The 24,275-nt window shown below is 48.2% G+C and overlaps 1 protein-coding gene across 1 annotated transcript in view; it reads left to right on the forward strand.

Moving 5' to 3' along the window:
* LOC117145988 overlaps positions 1–24,275 on the forward strand; it is a 37,765-nt gene that overhangs the window by 6,545 nt on the left and 6,945 nt on the right. Inside the window, exons 7-25 of the mRNA XM_033311902.1 lie at positions 2,579–2,902; positions 2,959–3,881; positions 5,518–6,288; positions 7,273–7,860; positions 7,950–8,133; positions 10,956–11,233; positions 11,681–12,229; positions 12,613–12,770; positions 12,878–13,499; positions 15,419–16,096; positions 16,702–16,869; positions 16,953–17,242; positions 17,594–17,675; positions 17,810–18,694; positions 18,775–18,965; positions 20,769–21,017; positions 21,950–22,307; positions 22,548–22,685; positions 22,862–23,124. Of these exons, the coding sequence (XP_033167793.1) occupies positions 2,579–2,902; positions 2,959–3,881; positions 5,518–6,288; positions 7,273–7,860; positions 7,950–8,133; positions 10,956–11,233; positions 11,681–12,229; positions 12,613–12,770; positions 12,878–13,499; positions 15,419–16,096; positions 16,702–16,869; positions 16,953–17,242; positions 17,594–17,675; positions 17,810–18,694; positions 18,775–18,965; positions 20,769–21,017; positions 21,950–22,307; positions 22,548–22,685; positions 22,862–23,124 (7,699 nt within the window). The remainder of the gene's footprint in view (positions 1–2,578; positions 2,903–2,958; positions 3,882–5,517; positions 6,289–7,272; positions 7,861–7,949; positions 8,134–10,955; positions 11,234–11,680; positions 12,230–12,612; positions 12,771–12,877; positions 13,500–15,418; positions 16,097–16,701; positions 16,870–16,952; positions 17,243–17,593; positions 17,676–17,809; positions 18,695–18,774; positions 18,966–20,768; positions 21,018–21,949; positions 22,308–22,547; positions 22,686–22,861; positions 23,125–24,275) is intronic.

Consider the following 24,275-nt stretch of genomic DNA (forward strand, 5'->3'; position numbering starts at 1 on the left):
GAGGCTAGTAATAAACAAAGGAAATGTACTGCACTGAGCCGGAAGTACTAATTAAGCGAATGAGTTGTGGGCGGGGCACAGAGAGTCCTGGACGGGAGGGGAATAAAGACAACTGGATGGGCGAAGGACGAGATGGGGTGCGTATAAAAACCCACATCCACTTGACGTAAATGTTGGGCTTAAATCCGGCATTTCTTGTGTGTGTAAGTCTCTGCGAGGGATGCGGATTAAGCTTGAAACATGGCAATGCATTTGCGCTGTGCGATGGCCCCAAAACTCCCTCTGCCCTCCCCTCCACCTACCTCCCGCACGCCAACCTCATTGCTGGTTTTCTTGTGCCGCCACTGCCACTTGGCCAAAGCATCACACTGCAAGTTGGCAACAAAGTGGTTAAGACAAATGGGTTACGTGATAAAATGCGGTTACTCAAATTGCATGTATGCAAGCTTACATGTTGTGTCACAGTATACTCGTACGTACACGTATACACATAGACACATACGTGTGTGTTTTCGGCGCGGGTGTGCATGGTGTGTATGGTGTGTATGGCGTGTGTGTGTGTGCATTTATTTAGCATTGCCAGGAACAGTCGGCCAAAACGAGAGGAGCCAGCCATCAGTTGCTGCACTTTGCCTGCTCTGCGCTTGGCTCCTTTTTATTTTCGTCCTGCCCACCGCCTGTTGTTACTGCCGTTCCTGTTGTTGTTGTTGTTGTTATCCTTTCTGGGCCGCATTAGTTGTTTTTGCTATTGTGCACTTATGCGCTATCAGCCTTTTTGCGCTGCTTTCCCTCGTCCGTCCGCGGTAGTTATTGCCGCTTGTTTGTTTTTGTTTCTATAAATATGTACACATATATCCAGGGCTATATGTGTGCTCAGATATGTGAAGCCGCAGCCAGATCCGCCCGTCTTTATCTGCATTACAGCCCCGACGATTAGTATACTCTTGGAAGTACTCCAGTGACATACTCTTGCGATCTGAGCTTTTAATAGAAACTTCCTTATATGCCATTGGTTTTTTATTTCGTATCTCTGCTTACAATTTATAGCAAAATCCGTATAATAATAGCAATAGAATAAATATTATCGCTTATTACTAGCCTTAATAAAAGATAGCGAGTCTGGGCTTTCATTTTGTTTAGGCCAACCCACTTATGCTGCAGTCATACAACATTTTTCGCGTATGTTGGTCGTGTCCTTCCCTATATTTTCGCTGTTTTTTATACCCTTTCGCTGCATCCACATATGTAACTTGAGCAGTAAAAAACATTTGCATGTGTGCTGTTAGGCGGAGAGGTTTGCCCGTCCGTTTGGCGGGCATAAAGTAGCAGCCATGGAACCACCATCGCTTCACCGTCCTCGCCGCGGTTTTTCCGACCAGAGCCCGCGTTTCCCACGCGGTTTTCATTGTCGCCTAGTTTGGGGTTTCGCTCCTTTCCTTGCTTATACGCTTCAAAGTTGTATTTGCCATTTTTGTGTGCTGCATTTTTTTGTTTGCGTTTTCAGCGTGATTTTATTATAAAAGGAAAACACTCGACCGAAGTTGCGGAGCTGCTGCCGTTTTCACTTTTATGGAGGCGAAGCTATTAAAGCATAAAATGCCAGCCAACCCCAAACATAATTACCGGCGAGTGTATGTGCATGAAAGTTCCATAAAACTGCATGCAGGATCCCTGATTTCTGGGTGCTTTTATGAGCACCCAGCTTTTCCTAATTTGAGGGATAACTCAGATTGCTGGTTTGGGTAAATCATTTTTTTTTTAGATGAGGGATTACTTGTTAAATGCCAGATGTGCTGCTTAAACTTCGATCTGAGCTCTGGTCTGTGGGGTTTTAGGATATTAAGAGAATGATTTTGAACATTTGTTTGGTATTCAAATGTTTCAATTTAAGCGAAGCATAATTTTGCGTACGTTTGTATCCAATTTGTTGGGCTTACCCACTCCCACACTTAAAGGATGTGTTCCTGGAACACTGATCAGGCTTCCTCGGTAGTTTATCTGCCCCGAACAATACATGCGAGCACTCTGACCATAAAGTGCTCTGCTGCTTCCGTTGGCCGCAGTCGTGGAATCGTGGTTGCTCTAATTTTTACAGCTCTTGCATGCGGCCGGAACATCCATTAGAACAATAACAAAGAACAACAACAACAACTACAAGGATAGCCACAACAAGTGCATCTAAAAGATGCAGCCATTTTTAACCCACTTAAGTGGTCAGTGGGGAAGCGAGTGGCTGCACTATGCTCGTACTTTCCATGAAATTGAAGTTTTCAATTAATTTTCAATACAAGATGGAGAACCGGGAAGTTTGCCCGCGGCGGCAAGCTAATAGAACAACATAAAAAGTAGCTAGGAAAATAGTTTCAGCGGTTTTGCCCTCACATACACATACATCCGTACCAGATACTTGTGCCCTCATGGCTCACAAAGTTTGCCACGATAGACGAATGTGCCGGGTAATTGGCCGTCTGGAGTGGCCGCAAATTAGCCAACGCCATTGCTGGCATTAGTGTCAAACCAAGTTATCTGCTAGACCTTCGACGGGGCGCTCTAACTCTCGTGGCTTTTGTGCTTCCAGCTTCGGAGTCGGTCAGTAAGCTCTTTCGTCAATCAAGCGGCTCTAAGTCCACGCCCTCCAAGTCCGCTTCCACTACGGCTCCCGCCGACAAATCGGATGCCATCTCGGCCGCCTCGCTCACGCTCTCGCTTACCTCCTTGGCCAGCAGTAACCTGGAGCCGCCGGAGCGGCAGCCCTCTATTGCGGAGACGCCCACGCCGGTGGAAGACTCCTGCTCGATAACCGCCTCCCACACGGCCTCCACAGCCCTCATGATGGATGCTCCGGCCGTGGAAGTGGCAGCCTCTAAGCCCGAAACACCGCAGCTGCGTGGCACGCCCAACGGTAAGTCGCTTGCTGTCGCACCTAGGAGACACTAATTAGAAGCTTTATCTCCGCAGCTAATCCCTTTCTAGTGGAGAACTCGCCGCTCCGGCAGACAGTTGTCGGTCGTGCCCTGATCACCGTGAAAATTGGCAGCATCCTGGAGCAGTCGTTGGTCTACTATACGGCTCGCTTGGTGGCAGCTCGATTTCTGCTCAGTGGACAAGCGGCGGGATTGCAGCCCGATAGCATCAGCAGAGTTTCTATCAAGAGCCTCTCCTTGGGCGTGATTGCTCAATGTGTGCGTTTGTCTCCGAGGATTCTTCAACTCAGCCTGGAGATTAGCGAGCAGGAACTGCAGCTGCTGGAGGAGGCCACCTCTCAGACAGGAAGTGGTGATAGCACTCAAGTTTCGAGTCCACAGAGCAGCGACAATTCCCAGGTGGGCGGAGAGAAGCCACCGCTGGATAGTAGTCTCGTTCCGACTAGCTTGGAAGAGAACCTGCTTCTGCTTGACATTAAGGATGATCATTTCGGGCCGAGCACATGTCCAGCATACTTGCAGCCAGCGACACCCACCCTAAGCCGCAGTGCAGACGCTTCAGTTCTCCTACTTGATGGCGGCACTACTTCATCGCCGTTTGCCAAGAAATCGGAAGAGAAGCTCTCAAAGTCCGAGATCATTGGAAGTTCGTATAGGCCAACAGTGGCAGTTGAGGATGTGCCTCCATTGAGCATGCCTCCACGTCCACCCAAGCGCACAAAGTCAACGCGCAGTCGAGTAGGAGTTCTTGGAGCCTCCTCTTTAACTGAGAATTCTCCACCTCAAGACCGTCAGAAGCTTTCGGATATCCTGCTCTTCCATGACCACTGCGATCCCATCTTGCGGGGTGGCGTCCAGCAGGTTGTGGGTAACTTCCTGCAATCTAGTGGGGCTGGACTGTTTCTGGATCTGCAACGTGGTCTTGGCATGCAACACTTGTTGGCCATTTTGCTGAAGGTGAGTGCGTCGATAGTCCCACACACGATATTCGCACAAAGTGTTTCATAGCCAGAGGCACTCTGGCTAAAGTTCCTTTAATGGGTACCTCCCATCTGCCGGTGCCTGGTTAATGGTAAGCTACATTACATGTATGCTAACCCGCTTTGTATATCTGCCGCTATATCTTTGTCATAGCACGCCCACTTGCACTCCTTCCCTCCACCTTTCACTACTCCTTTTTCTGCCCTGCGTTTGCATAACGCATACGCCACGTTGTGCGGCTATTTGCTTTACCCTGCGTAGGGTATAGTGACTTGTTTAGAATGTTTGTTTTGGTCTTAAGCTATAAACAGTGCCTTAATTAACGCAAAAAACAGAAAAAAATAGAAAAAACATTGGTTCTCAAGAATTTTACTTAGAAATTCCAAATTCCCAGAGCATTCCATCTTCGACTGTTTCGGGTTATAATGTGGCAGCAGCGAAGTCCGCCCTCTATTTTCCCCTCTGTGCAAACATTCTATATCTATAAATATGTGCCCCTACCTTTTCGCTGTACTTTTTTCTATGTTAAACCATCAAGCTAACATATTTTAACACATGCAGGCAAACACACACGGACACGGACACGTGTCCATATCAATGGCTGCTGCCTTTTGAATATTTTCCAGCTACGGCCACCAACTCAAGCAGCCAAGCCAGTTGCAGTTGGAGCTTAGCCGGCGGCATTTTGTGTGGTTGGTTGTTTTTCATTTGAAAATAAGAAAGAAAATTCTTATCGCCTTCGCAATGTGCAAGTGCAAATGCCCCTAAAGGGAGCAGCGCGCATCCGTTGCCATCTTACTTTCTCCCATCTTTCCATTCCCATCACCGCACCATCCCACGATTCCACTATCCCACCATCCATTCCCATCTTACCCAACTTACCCTTCCGGTATGCAGAATGTGCGCATAAGTTGCACATTGATTTCTGTCTGGGGATTGGCCGTGGCAGTAAGTTGGGGCTCCGATGCGGGGATGGTTTCTTATTGAATTCAATAATTTAGTGGCCAGCACCGAACATTTAAATTGCTGCTGGCTGTTGGCCTCCCCAAAAGTGCAATTTGATTATGCAATGTTGTTGCAGCGAGATGCACGCGCAGATGAGGAGGAAGTGGAATGGGAATGGGACGCAGGACGTGCCAGCTGAAAATCACATTAGATGCCTGCTATATAATGGCTGCAAATCCGTCTCAATGGCACTTGCCAGCATACCAAAATTGAAGCCAAAACGAGATAGAGATTGTTGGGAAGGGGATCGAAATGGGGTTGGGACGGGAAGATCCTCCCCGGAGCTGGCCAGCCCAGGCCATTCCGGGGCCAAAGGCAAAGCAACTTTGATAACAATAGCCCTTTGGCCGGGTCTGCAGCTAGGAAAAGCTTGTTAGGGATTCGTTAAAAATGCACACACTCTCAGATGGATGCCCGGATGGAGGGAAGGGATGCCCGAGAGCTGGCCACTGTGTGATTGTGGAAAAGTTTTTGCTTGTGCAAACAATAAAACACAAATTCGCTTAGCCAACGTCTCGTTTTGGCCGTGGCCGTCTTATGCCTGTTCTTGAGATCCTGTATAAAGAAATTTAGCCGAAAACTTTTTGCTCTTCTCCACTTATTGCAGGGCTTTGAGGACGAGATCCACACAGTGGTTATACAAGCGTTGAATGCATTCGATAAGATATTTCCGCATGTGGTGTCCAAATATTTGACAGAGCCGCCATGTCATTATCATGCTCATCAGCAGCAGCAGCAGCAGAAGGAGCAGCAACAGCAGCAGGAGCAGGACAACCAGAAGCTGGAGCAGGACCTGCAACGACATTCAAGTGGACAACAAAAGCGTTCGGGCCAGGCGCAAACATTTGGCCAACAAACTTTTGCGAAGGACCAGGATAATGCCTTAAGCAGTCAACGGCAGCAACAAAGGCGTCCTAACGATGCCGGGACATGTGCCAACTCCTCGGCCACTGATAATGATGAGCTACTGGCTGCTCTTTTGAATGATTTCCAATTGCAATCGACTGGCATGCGGCAGCAGCCAAAGAATAATAGCACCGGCACCGGGCAGTCGGGTAATGAGCCCGATCTCGAACCCAATCCCAATCCCGCAGTGGAGCCTTTCTGTGTGTTTGCCATCTCACCGAAATTGCTCTTGAGCAAACTCCGGCTCTGCCATCACAATAAATATTGGCTGGTCCAGAATAAATACGCCGAAGTTATTTCGAATTTAAATTACGTGCTGCTGCGGTCGTACTACGCAAATTTTCGTTGTGCCATCGACAACAAAAACAGCGGCGCCAGGAAGCAGGACTCCAAGTGGCCACCGATGGATGCCAGCAGTGTCTGCCACTCTGGACGGGATGCGGAGGGCGAGGACATTGTCTGCACTTATGAGGTAAGCAGCTAAATCGTCTTATTACAGCCGCTCCCGCTAGCAGTCCACCATCCGCCGCTCGCCAGCTTGTTTATTGTGCAGATTATTTTACGAGTGTGTTTTCGCCCAGCTCTCTGGAGCCTTTGGAGCAAGTGCGCCAGAGCATCTGGAGCATCCGAGGCAATTCGAGTGCCGGGACGGGGCGCTCCTCTGACAACTCTTATTGAACATTTGTGCACTCAAGTGTGTGGCCGGGCTCTTTGTGCATTCTGCAGGAGACTGCGAGCGCATCCTGCCGAGTGCCGAATCCAGAATGACGGGACCACTGACAGCCTGACGGACTGGCTGACAGAGCTTGGGGGTTTTCGTTTTCGTGGCACCAGCTCGCACATATATTTGTTTATTTATTATTTTGACAAAGCTAAGCAATTTACTAAATGGCACTGAGAGGGAAAACGTACATCAACTCGAGAAGAGTCGGCAAACAATTGCGCCAAAAGACGACAGACGGATCAAACTGAATGCCGACAAAATGTAATAGCATGAGGAGAGCTTAAATGTGTGCCTACAACCCCATTGATGTGGAGCATTGAATTTCGTATTCCAAACGTAGTTGCAATTATGGTTGACTGTGTTTTCGCACTGTTCAAAACTTAATAGCCCGCATTTTTCGATGGGCGTTTACTTTAACAATAATTTTGCCAGAGAAAAGCTAAATTATAAATTGATGAAATATTTAAAATAACGTAGTGAGAAGTCAACAATTTTATTTAATATTTAATATAACAACAAAAGTCATTTCCAAATCGATCCCAACCAATGGTGGGCTCTTCATGCCAATGGCCATTTTCTTCAGTGTTCTTTCTACCTTGCGGACCAAATCGACTGGGCAAACCGCATCTGCACGGCCATTCGAAACTGCCAAACTGCATAATGAAAACTTGGCTCACTTTTTGATTTACAACGTGCCGTCAACTGACTCAAATGCATTTTGCCCCCTTGCAGGCGCAGTTTCTGGCTGAACTTTTGCATCTGCTCGGCGACGATGATGCGCGGGTGCGGGAACACGCCGCCTGCTGTCTTTGCCGCTTTATAATGCAAACGGCGCGCCAGGACCCAGCGCAGGGCCAAGGAGCAGGAGGCGGTGGAGACGTTATCGAAGGCAATGGCAACGTCAACGTGGAAACTCAGCAAACTAATTTCAATTTGCTGTGGGATTTTTTCGACTATCGCATATTTGGCAGCATGTCCGTGACGTTGCGTAATTTATTCCGGGCCAGTTCGACGATTGTGCCGCCTCTGGCTGAGCTGGATGCATTGGCCACCTCGAATTCAGCCCCATCCTACCCCGACACTGGCAGCACGTCCGGCTCCTCCACATCGACATCTGCCTCATACGGAGGATCCGCAGCGGCAGTCTCCGCGGCGTCGGCCTACTTCGAGGCAAGTTACGGCATCGGCATCGCCGAGGGGCATGTTTTTGCGCTGGCATCCGCGTCCCAACGTCAAATCGCGCAGGAGGAAAAAGTTTTGGCCAAAGTTTTGTATCGCTTGACAAATAAATTGATGACGCTGAATGATAAAAATGTGCAGGTAAATATTTGTGTTTGCCAATCGAACGGAGCCACCGAATCGAAGCGAATCGATCCAAACCAATCCGCCCACCCATTTTCCCTTCACAGTTTGGCATAATTTACGCGCTGCGCCTCCTGCTGAGGCACTTCAATTTCGTGGACTATCAACAGGCCTGGCTGGAATTCAATTTCGTTGAAATTTGCATTAGCTATGCCTACTACAACAATGCAACAGCTGCGGACCTCGGCTGCCAGAACGATTTGATTGATGTGATGGGCAAATTAATGGCAGGTGAGTAGTGGTCTGGCTGCCTGCCGATCACAAAAGGGGTTACTCTGTTATTTCCTTGCTGGCACAATCCCATTCCCAATCCCAATCCCCATCTCCATAACCCACAATTTCCCAAGCATCTTAACCGACATTCACATTCAAATGCCGCATTAATTCATTGCTAACTGGTGATTTCTCTGGTGCGCCTGAATGCCCTCCCGATATTTCACATATCTGTGATATTTTCGATATTTATTGGATTTATTCGACTGGGGCGGACAGTCGACGCTTTGTGGCTCGTTTGGCTAATTTAATTTGAATGGAATTACAAAAGCAGTAATTTTTAGTCTCAGACTGCATATTTAATTGCATTATGCTGTAATGAATGCTGTGGCAACGTTTGCATAAATCATTTTAATTAATTGTTTGTCATTAAATAGATTTGCATAAATATTTTCATGCTGCGGTGTAAGTGACTGGGCGCAGTTTATTTTTTTTTTAGATACTATTATTTTTAAATTTAATCAAGAAAAACGGGAAATTAGCATAAATGGTTTTAAATTTCCGTTGCACTAAATGTTTACTTCGCTACCAAAAAATAGGCAATTAACTATGGCGAAACCCAATACAGTGTGGCAATATGGTATATGATACACTTTAGCTATAAAAATGACTATTTGAGTCATTGTCGTTTTCATAGATTTGCGACATGCAGACAAACTTTATTCAATCTAATATTTTTGGTTCAAAACTACCGAAATGTTGCTCCTAATAGGCTTACGACCACACTAACTGGCATTAAAAGCTGAAACTGCATTCTGCATTCATTCTCACTTTTTTTGCATGCAACTAAACGTTTTTAATTTAATAATTCCGCACGGCATTATTAACAAAGACCATCTAAAAAATGCCAACAACTGTAGCAACATCAACAACAGTTATGCAGCTAGTGCAGTAATAAACATTTCAATTCAATTTGCGAAATGTTTATGGGTCGGAACAAAAAAAGCAAACAGAAAACCAAACTTCAACTCAATTTCATTAGGGCATTTCACAACCACCAACGACCGAACATCGAACTCCACCTCCACACTTCATCGCATGCATTAGGATGCCATAAATTTTAGGACAGTGTGGATGCAAAGGATGGGGAATGGCGACAGGCTCTTCATTATTTATCATGCCGGTCGCGTATTTGCTGCGCGCTAATGTAATCCACCATAATCAAAAAGTAATTAAATTATTAATAAACCATTAAATGTTAAACAATTTTTGTGTCAGTGACGCCGGCTGCTACCACAGCCCCATCCCTCGCCCCTAAACTAAAGCACTTGCCATGGCCATTTGAATTTGCATCCGCATTTGTGCCGCTTGCCTGCAATGTGCATTCAGCAATTTAATATTTAAGCCGCGTGTACTTATGTGCCCATGTATCCGCGTATCCGTGTATCCGCGTATCCGTGTGCCTCGCATATCTGGACATCGATTTGAAAACAGAATCGCCAAATGTTTTCCGACACTCTCGCGTGCGCTTCATGATAAGTTTTGACAGTTGCCAAAATGTATGCAAATAGTTTCCAATTCATGCCCGGCACCAAAACAAACAGCCAGCGAAATCCTTTAATTGTGGCCTATGTAAATTCACAGTTCACCGATGGCTTAAAGCCATAGAAGCACCTGCAATCCCATTGGATTTCGCGGTATGTGATGGAAGTTATATAGGGCTTTGTAGTGCACCTACATCTACAATTCCTGCTACAATTTTCAATTCAATTTGACTTGATAAATATTCAAAACAATCTTTGTTTTGCAAAATATGTACATAGCTCATTTAGCTCATAATAATAACTTCCTCTACTCTTGTATATATATGCTATGTTGCAGCTATCTTCTCTAATTTTAATGAATTTTGAAGATGATTACGTTAGATTTTAATGAATGGGAGTTTGAGGTGTACTGGAATGTGAGCAATGCTGGAGCTTCCGATAATAATAAATGAATTTAAAGAGCCCTAGGGAATCATTTATCACAATTGTTCGTGTATAGACTTGTGATACGGTGCGGTTAAATTCATCTACTTACACATCGTGAGCGGAACTCCCTCTACCTTTCTGTGGCCTCATAATCGAACGCTGACCTGGCGCCAAACTGGGAAAAATAACTGAAATGTGCGATAAATAAATATAAATTGGTAACGGAAGAATGGCGTCGTCTCATTGCGATTGTGCGCAATTTTCAATTAATTAGTAAATGTAATGCAAACGGCGATGCGGGGCTGCAGGCTATCCACTTGCACATTGTGGGCCCCGAAGGGGTTCTTTAAATGGCTCCCTTAACACTTAATTTTTATAAATATTTATGCGCATACAATTTAATTTATTTGCAAATAATAATTTTTTGCAATGCCATTTCCTTTCGCAGCCGCCAAATACAAATATATATTGCTTATTGCCACTGAATACTGAACGTTGCATTGTTGACACATAAATTGAAATGTTGCGTGCGCCGCACACACTCACATTAATTAACGCTGATAAATCATAGCATACTTTGAAGCGTTTTCCGCTTGTTACCTATGCAATTTTTGTTTTAATTTCGCATTATTTTGCCGCCTTTGCCGCTCCTACATATCCGCGTATATTGCCATGGCAATCCCATTGAATCGTGCATTTTTCAATTGCAAATCCATTAATGCGTTTTTCATTTTGTGAGCTGCAATTACGCCGCATTTGTATAATTTTAAGAGCTCGTTTGCATTTTAACACAATTAGCCCAGGTGGGATCACTTAATTTGCCATTAATAAGCCCCGCCACCGCCACCACCCATCATTTCATCATTGCAGGTGCCATGCTGAGCTCAGGTGAGCCAAACGCCGCCCACCTGGACTTTCTGCTGCGTCACAGCGTCAAGATGCTGAACATCTACTATCACTTGGTCACCAATCAGCGCCCACACACCACGGGATCCCAGTCGGGAAGCAGCAGCTCCAAGCCGCCCAAGAGCGAGCTCTTTGCCCGCGAACAGCCAGCGGCATCCCTTCAGGCTCTGGGTTACTTTGCCGGCGATTACGTTTACATGAAACTTTACAACATTTTAAGAGGTGCTAATGACAGCTACAAGGTAAGTCAGACCACGGACTCGCTGATTCCGAGCCGGGAACCGCCATTAAGTCGCTGCTGGCGCCGAAATGGCAAAAGTTGCGCGGCACGTGCACTGAGATTTCCCAGCATCCAGTATCCCAGGATTCGGTTCGAGATGGAGCTCCTGATGGAGATGGAGCTGCAGCTGGATGCACGTACAGCGCAATGCGCCGTTTTATATGCAACACTTTCCAACGCTGCCGCAGCAATGGCAATGAGTTGTAAAAATTCAGCCCGCGACGAAATGCAGCCAACGTAGCATCCACACTTGACTTTTGCCACTCGCAGCTCAAACAGAAAACTTCTCCACTCGGAGTGACTTAATGTGCGGGTTGCATTAGGTCGGCAGCACATTGCATCCGCCGCTAACTCCTCGTTCTCCTTCTACTGGATAAGTAACTCGATTTTTTCTATTTCTCCTCCCCAGATAACCATAAATCAGGAGGCCGGCAGCTTATTAATTTGTCTCCTGAAAACCTGCCTCCACGCAGTGAGCCTCTGCCTGGAGGGCATGGCGAGTGCTTCGCCCCCGGAGCTGAAATTAATCGAAGAAATACTCCACTATTTGACCAGGCTCATAAATTATGCGCCCGCCGAGTGCGTTGCATGTCTGCGGCAACTGTTGAAATATTTATTCGCCCAAAATTATGCCAGCCAAGTGCGGCTGCAGCCATCGGCCATCGGTGAAAATGGCAGTGGAATTGGCCACCATGCCGCCTTCATGCGTCCCTACTTCGCGGCCAAGGGCAGGGGTCACGGCGCCAGCTCCACATTGTTGCCAACAATAAATTCAAAACCAGCGGTGGCGGGATCCCAGCGAGGGGCACCAACCGACGCTCGCCAGCCAATTGATGCCGGCCCACTCCAGGACATGGGCATGCTCTTTGTGCACGGCCTGCAGCCACCCTCTCCGCCGGCGGGCGACTCTGTCCGGCTTATAAAGCTATTCGAGCCGCTGGTCATATACTGTCTGACGGTAAGTACACTGCGAGAAACTTATCTTTCATTTAGGCTACATTTTAAATGTATTTATGAGTATGTAATCTCTTTTCCAAAGATCCATTTTTATTTTATTTAAATGTCCAAAATGTGTTACACATTTTTCCCACTGTATAAACGCAACGTTGGCCAGCGATGGCTAATTAATTTTAGTTGTAGCCAATTTGTTTGATTAAAAATGCACAGACACGAATACCGACCATCCTGGGGAGCAGTCCTTAATCTCTTACGTGTGTGAGTGTGAGTGTGTGCGCGGATGGGTCAGAGTGCAACCATTGATATTTTATTAATGGCAAAAATTTGCCGAGCACTAGTATTCCTGCATGTAACATGTACCCTTCCCTTCCGTGCCCTTTCCAGCTCTTCATGAAATCCAATGCGCTGGTACAGGCGCCCATTTTGCGATTACTTTCCCAACTGCTGGACTTGAATGTGACCTACAGCATACTGGACTCCAAGAACGTAATATTCGATCAGGTACTGAGCAATATGGATCTGATTGAAGGGGGAATAGATAGGTGAGTGAGTACAAGATTGAATATAAATTGAATAAAAGAGTTCAAATAAACCGATTAATTTTTCACTGCCTTAATTTTGATATAACTTTTAAAACTTGTAACTATAGAAACGCCTTCATCATGGTGCCGCCCATGCTGAGATTCCTGGTGCAACTTACGCACAAGAGCGACCGGCAGCTGATCACGATACCCAAGATCATCAGCATCACCAACAATCTGCTGGCCAACGGATCGGTGCGCGAGGTGGCTCTGCTGGCCCTGAAGACCCTCAGCTACGAGCTGTTTTTCATGCACAGCCAGCTGGAGGAGGCGCTGGACACCGAGGGCCATAACTCAGGGCGAGCCGCGTGCCAGAGTCCTTTGAGTGCAGCCCCCACACCGGAAACCAGAGAGGCCTTGCTGGCGCAGCGACGCGAACTGGACACCCAACGGGAAGTGGTGCTGGGCATGCTGGAGAAGTTCATCGAAGCACGGCCGAGTCAACAGGTCCTCGCCCTACTCCTGCTGTTCGAGCGGAGTGTGCAGCAACTGGACACGCCACCGTATCGCAGTGCCCAGGATGCGGACGCCGTGTACGGGACGCTTTGTCGAGGGCTGTGCTCCCGCCAATGGCGTCTCTACAACGCCGGTGATCTGCGGCTCCTGGAGAGCTGTTTCCGCAATAACGGCAACCATGTGCTGGCCGACAGCAAGGGATTCCTGCAGCTGCTGCAGCTTTTCATCGAGCAGGTGGGTTAAATATGCAGTGGCCTAAGCTTGACAAGGCACTCAGCCAATTCACAGCTGCCCATCAAGCCCTCAATTACGGCGTGCATTAAGACTCCGGCAGTCCTATGGCCTGCACTGCTTCCGCCCATCCGTCCGTCCGCCCGTCCGTCCGCCCTCGATTGAACTCATAAATATGCGAGAAGCCTGCTTAAATATACATGCCCACACACACTTGGAGGCGTCAAGCAATTTGTAATATTTATGAATGCAGACAGAAACTTAAAATCCAGCCCGACATGCAAATGAACGTAAAGCTGTCTATCAGCCGCCTGTTTGGCAGGCTGCCAATGCAAATGACATATGAATGTCCTGAGTAGGTGTCATCGGGCGTGCCTGGCATCCACTTAATAATATAATTGAAGTAATGCCACAAATTACAACACTCTCAGTTTGGCAACGATGGCCGTGCGACTTAACTGGTACTTAGGGCCAACGCCTGCAATTGCATAAATTGAACTCGATGACATTAAACTGCCGACTGGCAGATGTTCGAGTCCTAAGATGACGGCCCATTGTGGCCATGTCTCATCACTTTCCATTCACTTCTCTTCATCGAAGATTCAATGCTCACAGGGCTTTGTCTGCAGAGTTTAAAAGCTTTTTCCACCCAATATATACAAAGGCGGTAGCCAAACACCTGTAGGCCCTCCTCGACCCTCGATACCCGTTGCTCATCAACGATTTGTCATTGCCGCCTTCCCGTCCGTCCATCTCTCCGTCCGTCCGGCCGTTCAACCCTTCGCATTTACATACACACGAATGCACTTAGTTGCAGTTACGGGGCAATTTTTTATTTTGCCCTGCTGTTGCTGGTGCTGCTGGTGTTGTTGCTGTTGCCACTGCTGTTGCTGATCCATGTGGCGCTGTAGTTAATGTGCCACATGTCGTATACGTGACATTTTTAATACCTACGCTTCAACGCCGCACATTTTCAACTATTAATGCGCATTTAAGCTACACATGCATTAACCGTCGGGTCTGTCTTCCATGCCCGTGCAGCCCGTGCCGTTAGGGCCAGCCATGCCCCCACCGCCCATTCCGACCCCCCCATAGACCAGTCAAGCGTTATGCTACAGTTAAAACCAACTTAATTACAGAGTCTCACTAGCACAGCTGGGCGTGTGTTGGTTCAGCGGGTTCGGGGGATCCAAGCGGAGTACTTGTCGTAGGCAGAGTCAATTGCATGTGAGAACTACTCCACTCCACTCGAGTCCGCTGCATCCACGTGTCTAACGGCTTTGGCCGTTGGTCACCCAACTCCCATCCCAAATCGCCCGTATTAATGGCGAACTGACACTTTACTGCCGGCGGCAATTCAACTTCATTTAGCTTGTAAGTTATGCGCCGAGCTTAAAAACTTTAACTAATTATCGTTTATTTAATTTGGACATGCATAAAAAAGATGAGACGACGGTTGGGCAAATTAACAGGGTTTACGCAGTCTTTGCCGCTCAGGTGGCATGAGTAATTAAGTCTGGCCTCCCACTCGTTTTCGCCCGGGTGTTTATGTGGGATGCAGGTGAATAGTTTATGGCAGCAACATTTTAATTGAAATTGAAATTGCACCGCAACTTAAATAACATTCTGCGTGTAAACATTGACTCGAGGAGGCACGCGAGCTGTTCAGGAAAAAATATTCTGTTTAAAATGGGTAGCACAGCAATGGGAACTGCATTCGCCACATGTGCGGAATGGGCAGGATGGGTCTGTGTCCTAATTACTGCCGGAAAATATGTTGATGTTGGCACTGGCAACTTTGTCACACAAATTTATGCAAACTTTCACACTTTACTGCACTGGCGGTCAACAACGAAAGGAGTCATCAGCCAGCGTACTTACGTCTCTTCTCAAACCAGTCTCTTTTTACATTTTCGTTGCAGGGCGTTGGGAACTTTGGTGATTTAGCTCTGGCCATGGTTATGCTGTCCAACGTAATCCTTAAAACGGAGGAGATTTATCTAGTGAATCACATTAAACTTTATTTGAAAAATAATCCAACGGCCGAGCGTCGTCTGCAGGCCCTGATGCCCAGCTCCCCATCGGCAGCTCCTCATTGGCAGGACGAGGCACCATCGACGTCTTCGGCGGCGGCAGCTGCCAGGGCGGCCGCCGCATCCTTTTCCGCCGGCCGCTCCTCCATCAGTGAAATTAACTATTTCGCCAAAGTTCTCAGCGAGAAGCTGCTCGCCTGTTTGGAGGTCCTCCTGGGCTTGGAACCGAGCTCATCCAGCCACGCCTACTGCCAGCTGGCCGGGCGCTTCGTGGATGCCCTGCTCAACGTCTGCTGTCGCTCACGGCACAAGGATGCACTTCAATCAGTTTTCCGTTTGGTTTTGGCCGAGTCTGAATTTCTCTGCAAATACTATAGCCTGCTGTTGATGAGTGCCGCAGGCCAGGGCGGATCCCACTCACTGGATGCCGTGTTGCTGGCCTGCCTGAGGTTGGTGCTCGCCATGCGGCTGGAGGAGCCGGTGGCCCTTTTGGAACAGGCCGCCCAGCTGCCGCTAAAGAAAAACTTGCAGCGGGCGTTGCTACGCGAAGTTTGTCGTGCAAATGCGGTAAGTGAATTAAGACAAAAATCGATGGTAGAATTATAAATTAATTAATAAGTTATGGTTAAACACAGAATAGTTACGCCTGGTGTTATTAATACACATAGATATAGTTTAAAATATTTTCTGAAACTTGAGGCTTTGTCTCTCATCTTTTTTGCGAACCCATTTCTCCCAGTGTAGCTAAGTAAAGAGACGGCAGTGGAGTAATGGCGAATCAGACACATTAGTTTAATTTGAATTTGGCAGACGACAGCGTTGCCGGGCCGCCAACAACCCAATCCCCACCGCCCGTCCTCCGGATGCCCCAACCATATACGACAATGCGAATTTTTCCAGCTGACAGTTGTCGCACTCGCAATTTTGCGGTTCACCGCATCGGGTTTTTGGTTTCGGCTTTCGGTTCACCGTCCCGCCGGCGACAGTGAGCCTTTAAACGGTTGGCTTACTTTAAGCACAGTTCATTGGCGGGCATAATTTTAAATGATTGCCACTCGAGCATGCCCCACTTGTTGGATAATGGCACAATCCCAATTCCCATCCCCATCCCCAGGACAATCCCCATTATTTGCCTGTGACCCGAACAAATCACGATTGTCCACTAATTGCAGGGCTGCGATTGGAGTGCGCAACAAGTGCGCCGGCTGTTCGAAGGCAGGTATCTGAATTTCCTAATTGCTGACCACTTGGAATTCATTTGCGAGCTATGCCAAGAGCGTCCCGAGTGCGGCTCATTACTGCAGGTGGCCTTGTTCCGGAATGCCCATCGATTGAGCAGGGTAAGTTGCCAGAGACTTTTGCATAACAAAGTTGCCTGCTTTTGTGTTCGTCCTTTCATCTGGTGTCCTCCATTCCCCGCCAGCAATCCGTTCGCATCGTCCTTCGGCTATTGGGACGTCTTTGTGAGCCCGCTGAACGGGAAGCCTCCGGAGACGTTGGCAGCGATGCGGATCCCACCCTGCAGGCCCTGCAACTCCTGAGTCGCCTGCACCAGCTTTACGAAGGAGAACGCTCGCTGCAGTTGCCCATCGAGCGGATGGCCCGGCGGCTGAGCGCCCAGAGTGGCCAGCCCGCCAGGAACGTCATCTACGAGCGTCTGGTGGAGGGAGACCTGGCCGGCGGAGAGGACCAGGACGCCCTGCGAACCCTGCTGTAAGTAATTCCCCTCCTATTATTCATCCCGGGCAATGGCAATTTATATTCAGTTCATTACATTGCTGCACGTTAGGGTGGGTCAGTAAAGTAAGCACAAGAACACTTATAAAATTCATGTGGCTGTTACATTTTGCGAAACCATTTTATAAAAATAGATCAGATGAAGAAGTATCTGACATTATCATTACATTTTTAAATATACAACTCGATCCACCCTCGTCAAAGTGGTTTCCCTTTCTTAACCAAGAGTACCCACTGAAAGCGAACCGAAGAGTACTCCAAGTTCGGATCAGAAGATTCTCATTATCCTCCATGCTTTTATTTATGTTTCATTGCTTCGCATCGCAGACTGAAGGACTTGGAGTGCCGCCAGGACAATGAGACTGCAACGCCGTCGCGCATAATTGATGAGAGCTGGCTCTTTGCGCAGGTAAATGGGACAAGCACTTGGCCATTATGGCACTGCCACAGCTAATTTGTTGTTATTTTTCCCCTTCCCTCTGCCGCTCCATTACTCATCCTCGATTCCTTTGACAACATTTTTCCTCCGTCATCCGCCGACAGCTAATCAAATTCGCCACCCAGCATGCCGATGCCCCGCAGCAGCAGAAGCAACTAATGCTGCTGCTCCTGGAGATCCAGTCGGAGCCGAAGCTGCAACGCCTGCTCAGAAGTCTGGGCACCGAGCAGGAGGCGAAACTACTGCGCCACGCCATCGCCGGTTCCCTGGCGGCCATGATGTCCGCCTTCCGACAGAAGTGCATCCAGCATGCACCGCACATCAACTACATGCAACCACCGCCACTGGCGCGCGTATCCTGCGCCCTGCTCATGTCAAAGGTGGCTTCCACAGAGGCCAGAAAATGCCGAAACCCACCCACCGGGGAGCAACTGGATGTGGCGCGGGCGGTGGGCGCCCTGATGGCCTGCATTCGGAATGCGGAGCAAACAGCACTCATCTACATCGATGCCCGGCTGATGGAGAAGTTCGTGGTCGAGCACCTGCTGCGCCGCGAGCATCTGCCGCAATTGCTGGCCTACCTCGACTGGCTGGCCGGAGCGGCAAAACAGATTTTGGCCATGCCAACACGACAGGAGTCGGAACAAGACGCTCTGGGCGTGCTGCTGGCCACCGTGAATGCACTTTTGCAGCAGCCCCGCGTCTGGCGGGAGCTTAATGCCAGTTCGGATCCCTCACTGCGATGCGAACTGCTCGACCTGCTGGACTCAGTGGCTCGGTGCATTCTGCAGGACACCATTTTCTATCGAAGGCACCGCCGGGATAGAAACAAGGCCAAGGGACCGGCACCCCAAGCGATTTTCCTGGCCAAATTGATTGAAACCCAAATTGAAATCGAGTCCCTGGACAGTGGCAGGGTCTTGGCAGGCGTCGAGGACGCCCGACTGCAGTTCGCAGGTCAGGAGCTGGCCCGATTCCAAGTGGCATTGGTAAGTGACAATCGGCTAGTCATTTGTCAGTACGACCCAGGAGCACTTTCCATTTTCTCGATTCTCCTCCCCTCCCCCAGTCGCTGGTCGCCTCTATCGGCATCTCGCTGCTGCGAACGCATCAGTTTTATGCCTACGCGGTCACACCCCACGAGCTCATCCAGCAGCCAGGCGTCCAGCAGCAGCAGGAGCAACAGGCAGATGGCAAGCTACCCTCCATTCCTGTGGACAGCCTGAGCGATGTCGATGTCCTGCGTCAATTTGTCAAGAGGTGAGTGTGAGTCCGGATGAAATATGAATGGCTGTTTAAGTTAAAACGGCTGTTTTTCACAACAAGTTAAGATTCAGTTTGACGCTTTAAGTTGTGTTCCAAAAAAGTTTACAAAAATAATTAGAAGAGCATTATATCGATCCATCAGGTTATGGTGACCACTACTATATTTAGACAATATGGTACTGGGCCGACTGCTAATTAAATCCGCTTATCTTTTGGTGCTCACCTTAAACCAGTCAAGTTGACACCTTGCCGGTGGGTTCCATTGTCCGCTTCCCTTATCAATCGAGCAGGCTCTGTTGCATTGTCCTGGCTGCTGCCGTTGCTGTTGGTGTCGCTTCTGTCGTTGTCACTGTGTCCGGCAACAGCAACCGGAGAGCGGGAGCAACAACCAAGTTGCTGACAATGCTCTGACAGCGGTGACGAGCGCATGGCAGCTACATGGAGCGATGATGAGGACGATGGCAGCGGCTAAACCGCAACTGGAAACATCAACATCCTGTTGTTCTATTACAAGCACAAGCACAAATCCAAACATCCACACATATGCGAGAGTGCGGGCCGTAAGACTTCATTGTCACCGTCATTGTCCTTGGCTTGTTTGCCTCGTCCTTGTCACTTGACAGGCTCCCCAAGCCGTTATAGCTATTGCTCCATTGTTTCGATGGCAGTCGTCATCATTACGCTGTCAGCCGAATGGCGAAAGCTGAATCGTCATCAGCCAGGAATTGGGCGGAATAATTGTGCACGGCTAGATGTCTGTGGCAGTGGTTGTTGGTTGGCTGGTTGTTGGGTTGTTTGCCTGTCCGGAGCCTAAAACTTGACTTCCCCCCAGAAGTATGCATACTTGCACTCCGCTCACACTTTGTCGCCCCAACCGGGCGGCAAAGCCAATCCTGTTCTGGCTTTGCCCAACCGACAAGCGCACAAACATCATAACCACATCAGCACGTGAACTGGGAAACTGGGGAACCGGGCAACCAGCGGAGCTTCTCCAGCGGCAGCGAGGAAAGCTGCGAGGATGATAACGACAAAATCCCCAAAGGGCTGACGGAGCGGAACATCAACAACTCTATTAGACGAAACTCCGCGCAGGATCAGCGTCAGCATCGCCGGCATAGACATGCATTTCGGCCAGGAGGAGCAATGGGTATGACGCTGAGGGGATGTGGGGCTTCGGAGGGGATGCATAGATGTGGGGATAAAAGCTGTCTAAAAGACACAGCGCTGCAGGAAGAGCCGCCGACGAGGCAGCGAGCGATATAAACAAATTATGAGCAGCAAAGTGAGATAAATGCATGTGTGCGTGTTGCAGATGGCTGCCAACAAAAGGCACGTCATGCCAGGATGCGGATGCGGATGCGGACGGCTGCCTCTGCTCCAGAAACATTGTTGCTAATTGCACAGAAACCACCACGATGCACAGCAGCACCCCATCACCCCGGGCTCCACTGCAAGTGATGGGTGTGATGCCTGATGGATGGTGGATGGAGCTGCCGCTTCACCGACTGCCCAAAGTAATCGAAGACTAATTGACATTTTAGGCCTGCTCACATTTTACTACACATGGCATATGCATATATGCACATACATATGTGTATAGGCATATGGTGGCATGTATATTGCATATTTTAAATATTTGAAGAGGCCAGGACTAATTGAATTAAAATTTCAAGCATTGGCTGAAAACATTTTATGCAGAAATTTGCAATTTTCAATTAATTACTTACACACACGCACAGCAGCCGACTATCGGTAATTAAATTGACACTCATAGCCACTTTGAATTCCGGATTCCAGGCTCTCCATCTTCGGATTCACCACCCGGCAGCAGTTCGAGGAGTACTTCATGACCTGCCTGCTGCTGATCAACAAGCTGTACGACGAACACATGGTCGATCAGCAGGAGCAGTTCCAGATCAAGCAGGTCTGCCTCCAGGCCATCCTCGAACTTTTAATGACGTACAAAACTTTTCCCATTGTGGGCCTGGCCAACGGACAGTTCCATCACACAACTCGCTGGCAGCGCATCACTTGTGACAGCATTAGGTGAGTCCCAGTTCCACTTCCACTTCCAGTAGCTTCAGTTCCAGCTTGGGTATGGGGTATGGGTGCTGGTTCGGGTTCGGGGTGGAAATTTATGAAAATTAAAATTCACAGAGCAGTGGATAAAGTTTTTAATGTGTAAATGGCAAAAAGTACAAATTAAATGCCAGCAAAGTTGAGTCTGCGAATGAGCGTGTATATCCTGTGATTTTCCTGTGGCACATATTATATCGTCGCCCATTACGAAAAAATCCTTCAACTTTAAATGCACAACTAATTTGTTAACATGGGAGCGGTGCGGCCAAAAACAATTTGGTAAACAAGTTTTCGGATGCTTTTACAATGTCTGCGTTTTTAATTAAAAGCGACAAAAAGTCTTTGTCGATGGGACCACGGATATTGCATATATGTAGTAAAGTATAGTATGTATACCATAGTTATAACGTGGCGTGACGTGAGCACATGAATTATGAAAATAATTTTAAAAGTTAACAAGTGCCAAACTCTTTTTTCATGTCTCCTGCTCGTCGACGCGATTCAATTGCCTGGAACGGCAAAAACATGAGAGCCAAAGCTGAAATATCAAAAACTCTGTTGACAACCCCCAGGAAATTTGCGAAATACATATTTTCCGTATTAGCTGGCCAGCAATGGCTTTTAAATGTGTGCTGTTGGCTCTTCTGGGTCTGGGTAACACGAAACTCTGACAAATCCTTGTCGCCCGATGTTGACTTTATAAATTAGTTTTTAATTACAAGCAAATAGTTTTTACTTGCCATTTCGTCTGCTCTGTCAACAGGGCGTATGCGCCATTTAGTTGATAGCAGTTGGCAGCAATAAACGTACATACACATACGCACCTTATCGCCACCGACAACCCGAACTTTTCCCACACATCCGTCACTATTGAATGTATATATTTATATATATTTCAGCCTGAAGAAACTGCACAAGGTGCAGTTGCTGGTGGATGCGTGCAATGTCTTCTATCAGCCCAATCTGGAGCGGCAGCTGGCCTACGACAATGTGATTGGCACACGCACCTTTGCGCCCAATCAGTACGATCTCAATTTCAGCTGGGCGCAAATGGAGGACCAGGCGGCGGCGGGAGTGGGTGTGGGAGTGGGCCTATCTGGCGGGGAGCAGGCAAACACGGCGGACATTAAGCAGTCCTGCGATGCGGATGTGCCCGACATGGCAATGCGCAACTATCGCCATTTTACGCAGCTGTCGGGAATTGACTTTCGCAGCAGCACGCAGCTGGTCTTTGACGTACTGCAGCAGATGATCGAGGTAAGTTCTGTCAAACTTTTACGGGCAGTCACGTCCTGTGCATTGCCAGCATTCGCACATCGCATGCTGGCCGGGCCATTCGATGGGTTTTAATTTGATTATGCAAGCCGCTTCGCGGACATTACGATGCAGCCGGGTACTCTGTTTTTGGGCGATCCTTGGGGCTTTGATTTGCCAGTGATTTCATTTGCAGATGAAACTTGCCATAACTCTTTTGCAATTCCCTCCATCCTTTGACAGCTGAATCACATCCTGGTGCTGCCCAATTTGGTAAAGTTTTGCGAGATCTGCGAGAGTCGCGACCACATCAAATGGATTAAGGAACGCTGCCTTAAACTGCAGGAGCAGGTGGCCATGGACGACACCATTTCGCATCAGGTAAGTTTCCATACAAAAAAGGCTAGCTGAAAGAATTTCTGAAATATATATAATATATTTAATATATTTATTAAGCATTATTTCAGGTTTTATCTTAAGTTTAACTTTGTTTCTGTTTCCTGGCACCACTCCGCCTGTCTATTATTTTTCATGCTAATGTTCTCTGCACTTTGCAGCACATAATCTACTTACTGTGCCGCAGCCAGGCTCTCCTGATCCCCAGCCTGGGCGAACTGCAGGTCCTGTGCTCCTTGATTGGCAACGTCTACTTGAAGAGCACGCACAGCTTCATACGCATCGCCACGTTGCAGGGGCTGCTCTGCCTGCTGGAGTGCTGCAGCAAGACCAACACGACAATGGGACGGCTCAGTGAGGAGCTGGCATTGTTGCGAGCCCTAATTGTGGGCTACATCAATCGTCATGGCATCATTGATGAGAGGTGAGTCCCGACCCTCCATGAAGGTTGAAGGAAGTGGGAGGTGGTAGGTGGGAAATAGGAAGCCGAAATACGAAATACCGAATCCGGAATCCGGATTCTGCTGTCCATAATTTGCCTCTCTGCGCAATTAACAGCCCCTCATCCAGCTGGTCCGTCAGTATTATCAGACTGTTTGCAGTACACCCGGATTGAATTAGAAGTGTGTCTTACTCGAACGCCGAAAGTTGGAAGCCATACCTGGTACCATCTTCAATTGAAACTCATCAACTCGACTTGACTGGGCTCCCCGGGTCTCAAACTCCTGCGACTGCTGGCATGTCTATATCTGTTCCACAGATCCACTCACTAATGGCAAAAGTTCTCATTTCGCATTAGTTACCTCGGCTCATCGGCATCTGGTCTCTGTGGTCTGATGTTCTGCTGCTGGATCCACCTGGCCGCCACCCCTTTTGTTTAGGGTGTTATCAAAAAGTTTTCAAGGACTGCGCCGGAAGCAGACGAACACCCGTTCCCCTCCCTTGGTAAGGGATATGCTGGCAGAGGAAGTTGCCATAACTCGACAACGTGCAGAACATCGATGAACCATGGCCATTGAAACTTTGCCGCTGCTTTCGATAGATTTTCCAAAGTCAAAACCAGCCTCCGATCAATGGAGCCGTGGTGTTGTTCGTGTTTGCGTTGCATTTGCTTGTTTATGCTCGCCAGTAAATTCTAATTATTGGCTGAGCAGCTGCCTCCTCGTTCGCGGCTTTTGGGGAGGAATTTCTTGAGCTGCACCTCCGCCGCACTTGAGTGGGTTTTTGTCGTCTGACTAGGTTTGGGGAAATGCGTCAAAATTTGAGCTTTAACTTGGGCGAAGGAATAAGAGTACGGAAGGGCATAGCGAGTATGCCCCCATTTGGCTTTGAAGGGCAAACAACTTTTATTGCGCATACGCAGCGTATGCCAAACCAATATGCCAAAACCTCAGCGAAAATTGCAGCTCCTAAAGCGGCAGAGGAACTGGTCATAAAATCAATGGATGGCCCTGCGTTTGGGAGGCACGACCATGGCAACTAATCAGCGAGCTGGCGGAGCTCGCCCGAACTAATTATTTTGTAATTTTACGCGCGAAAAGCAATAAGGGAGTGCAATAGGGGGAGGTGGCCAAT

Source organism: Drosophila mauritiana, chromosome 3R, assembly GCF_004382145.1.
Source record: "Drosophila mauritiana strain mau12 chromosome 3R, ASM438214v1, whole genome shotgun sequence".
Taxonomy (NCBI): domain Eukaryota; kingdom Metazoa; phylum Arthropoda; class Insecta; order Diptera; family Drosophilidae; genus Drosophila; species Drosophila mauritiana.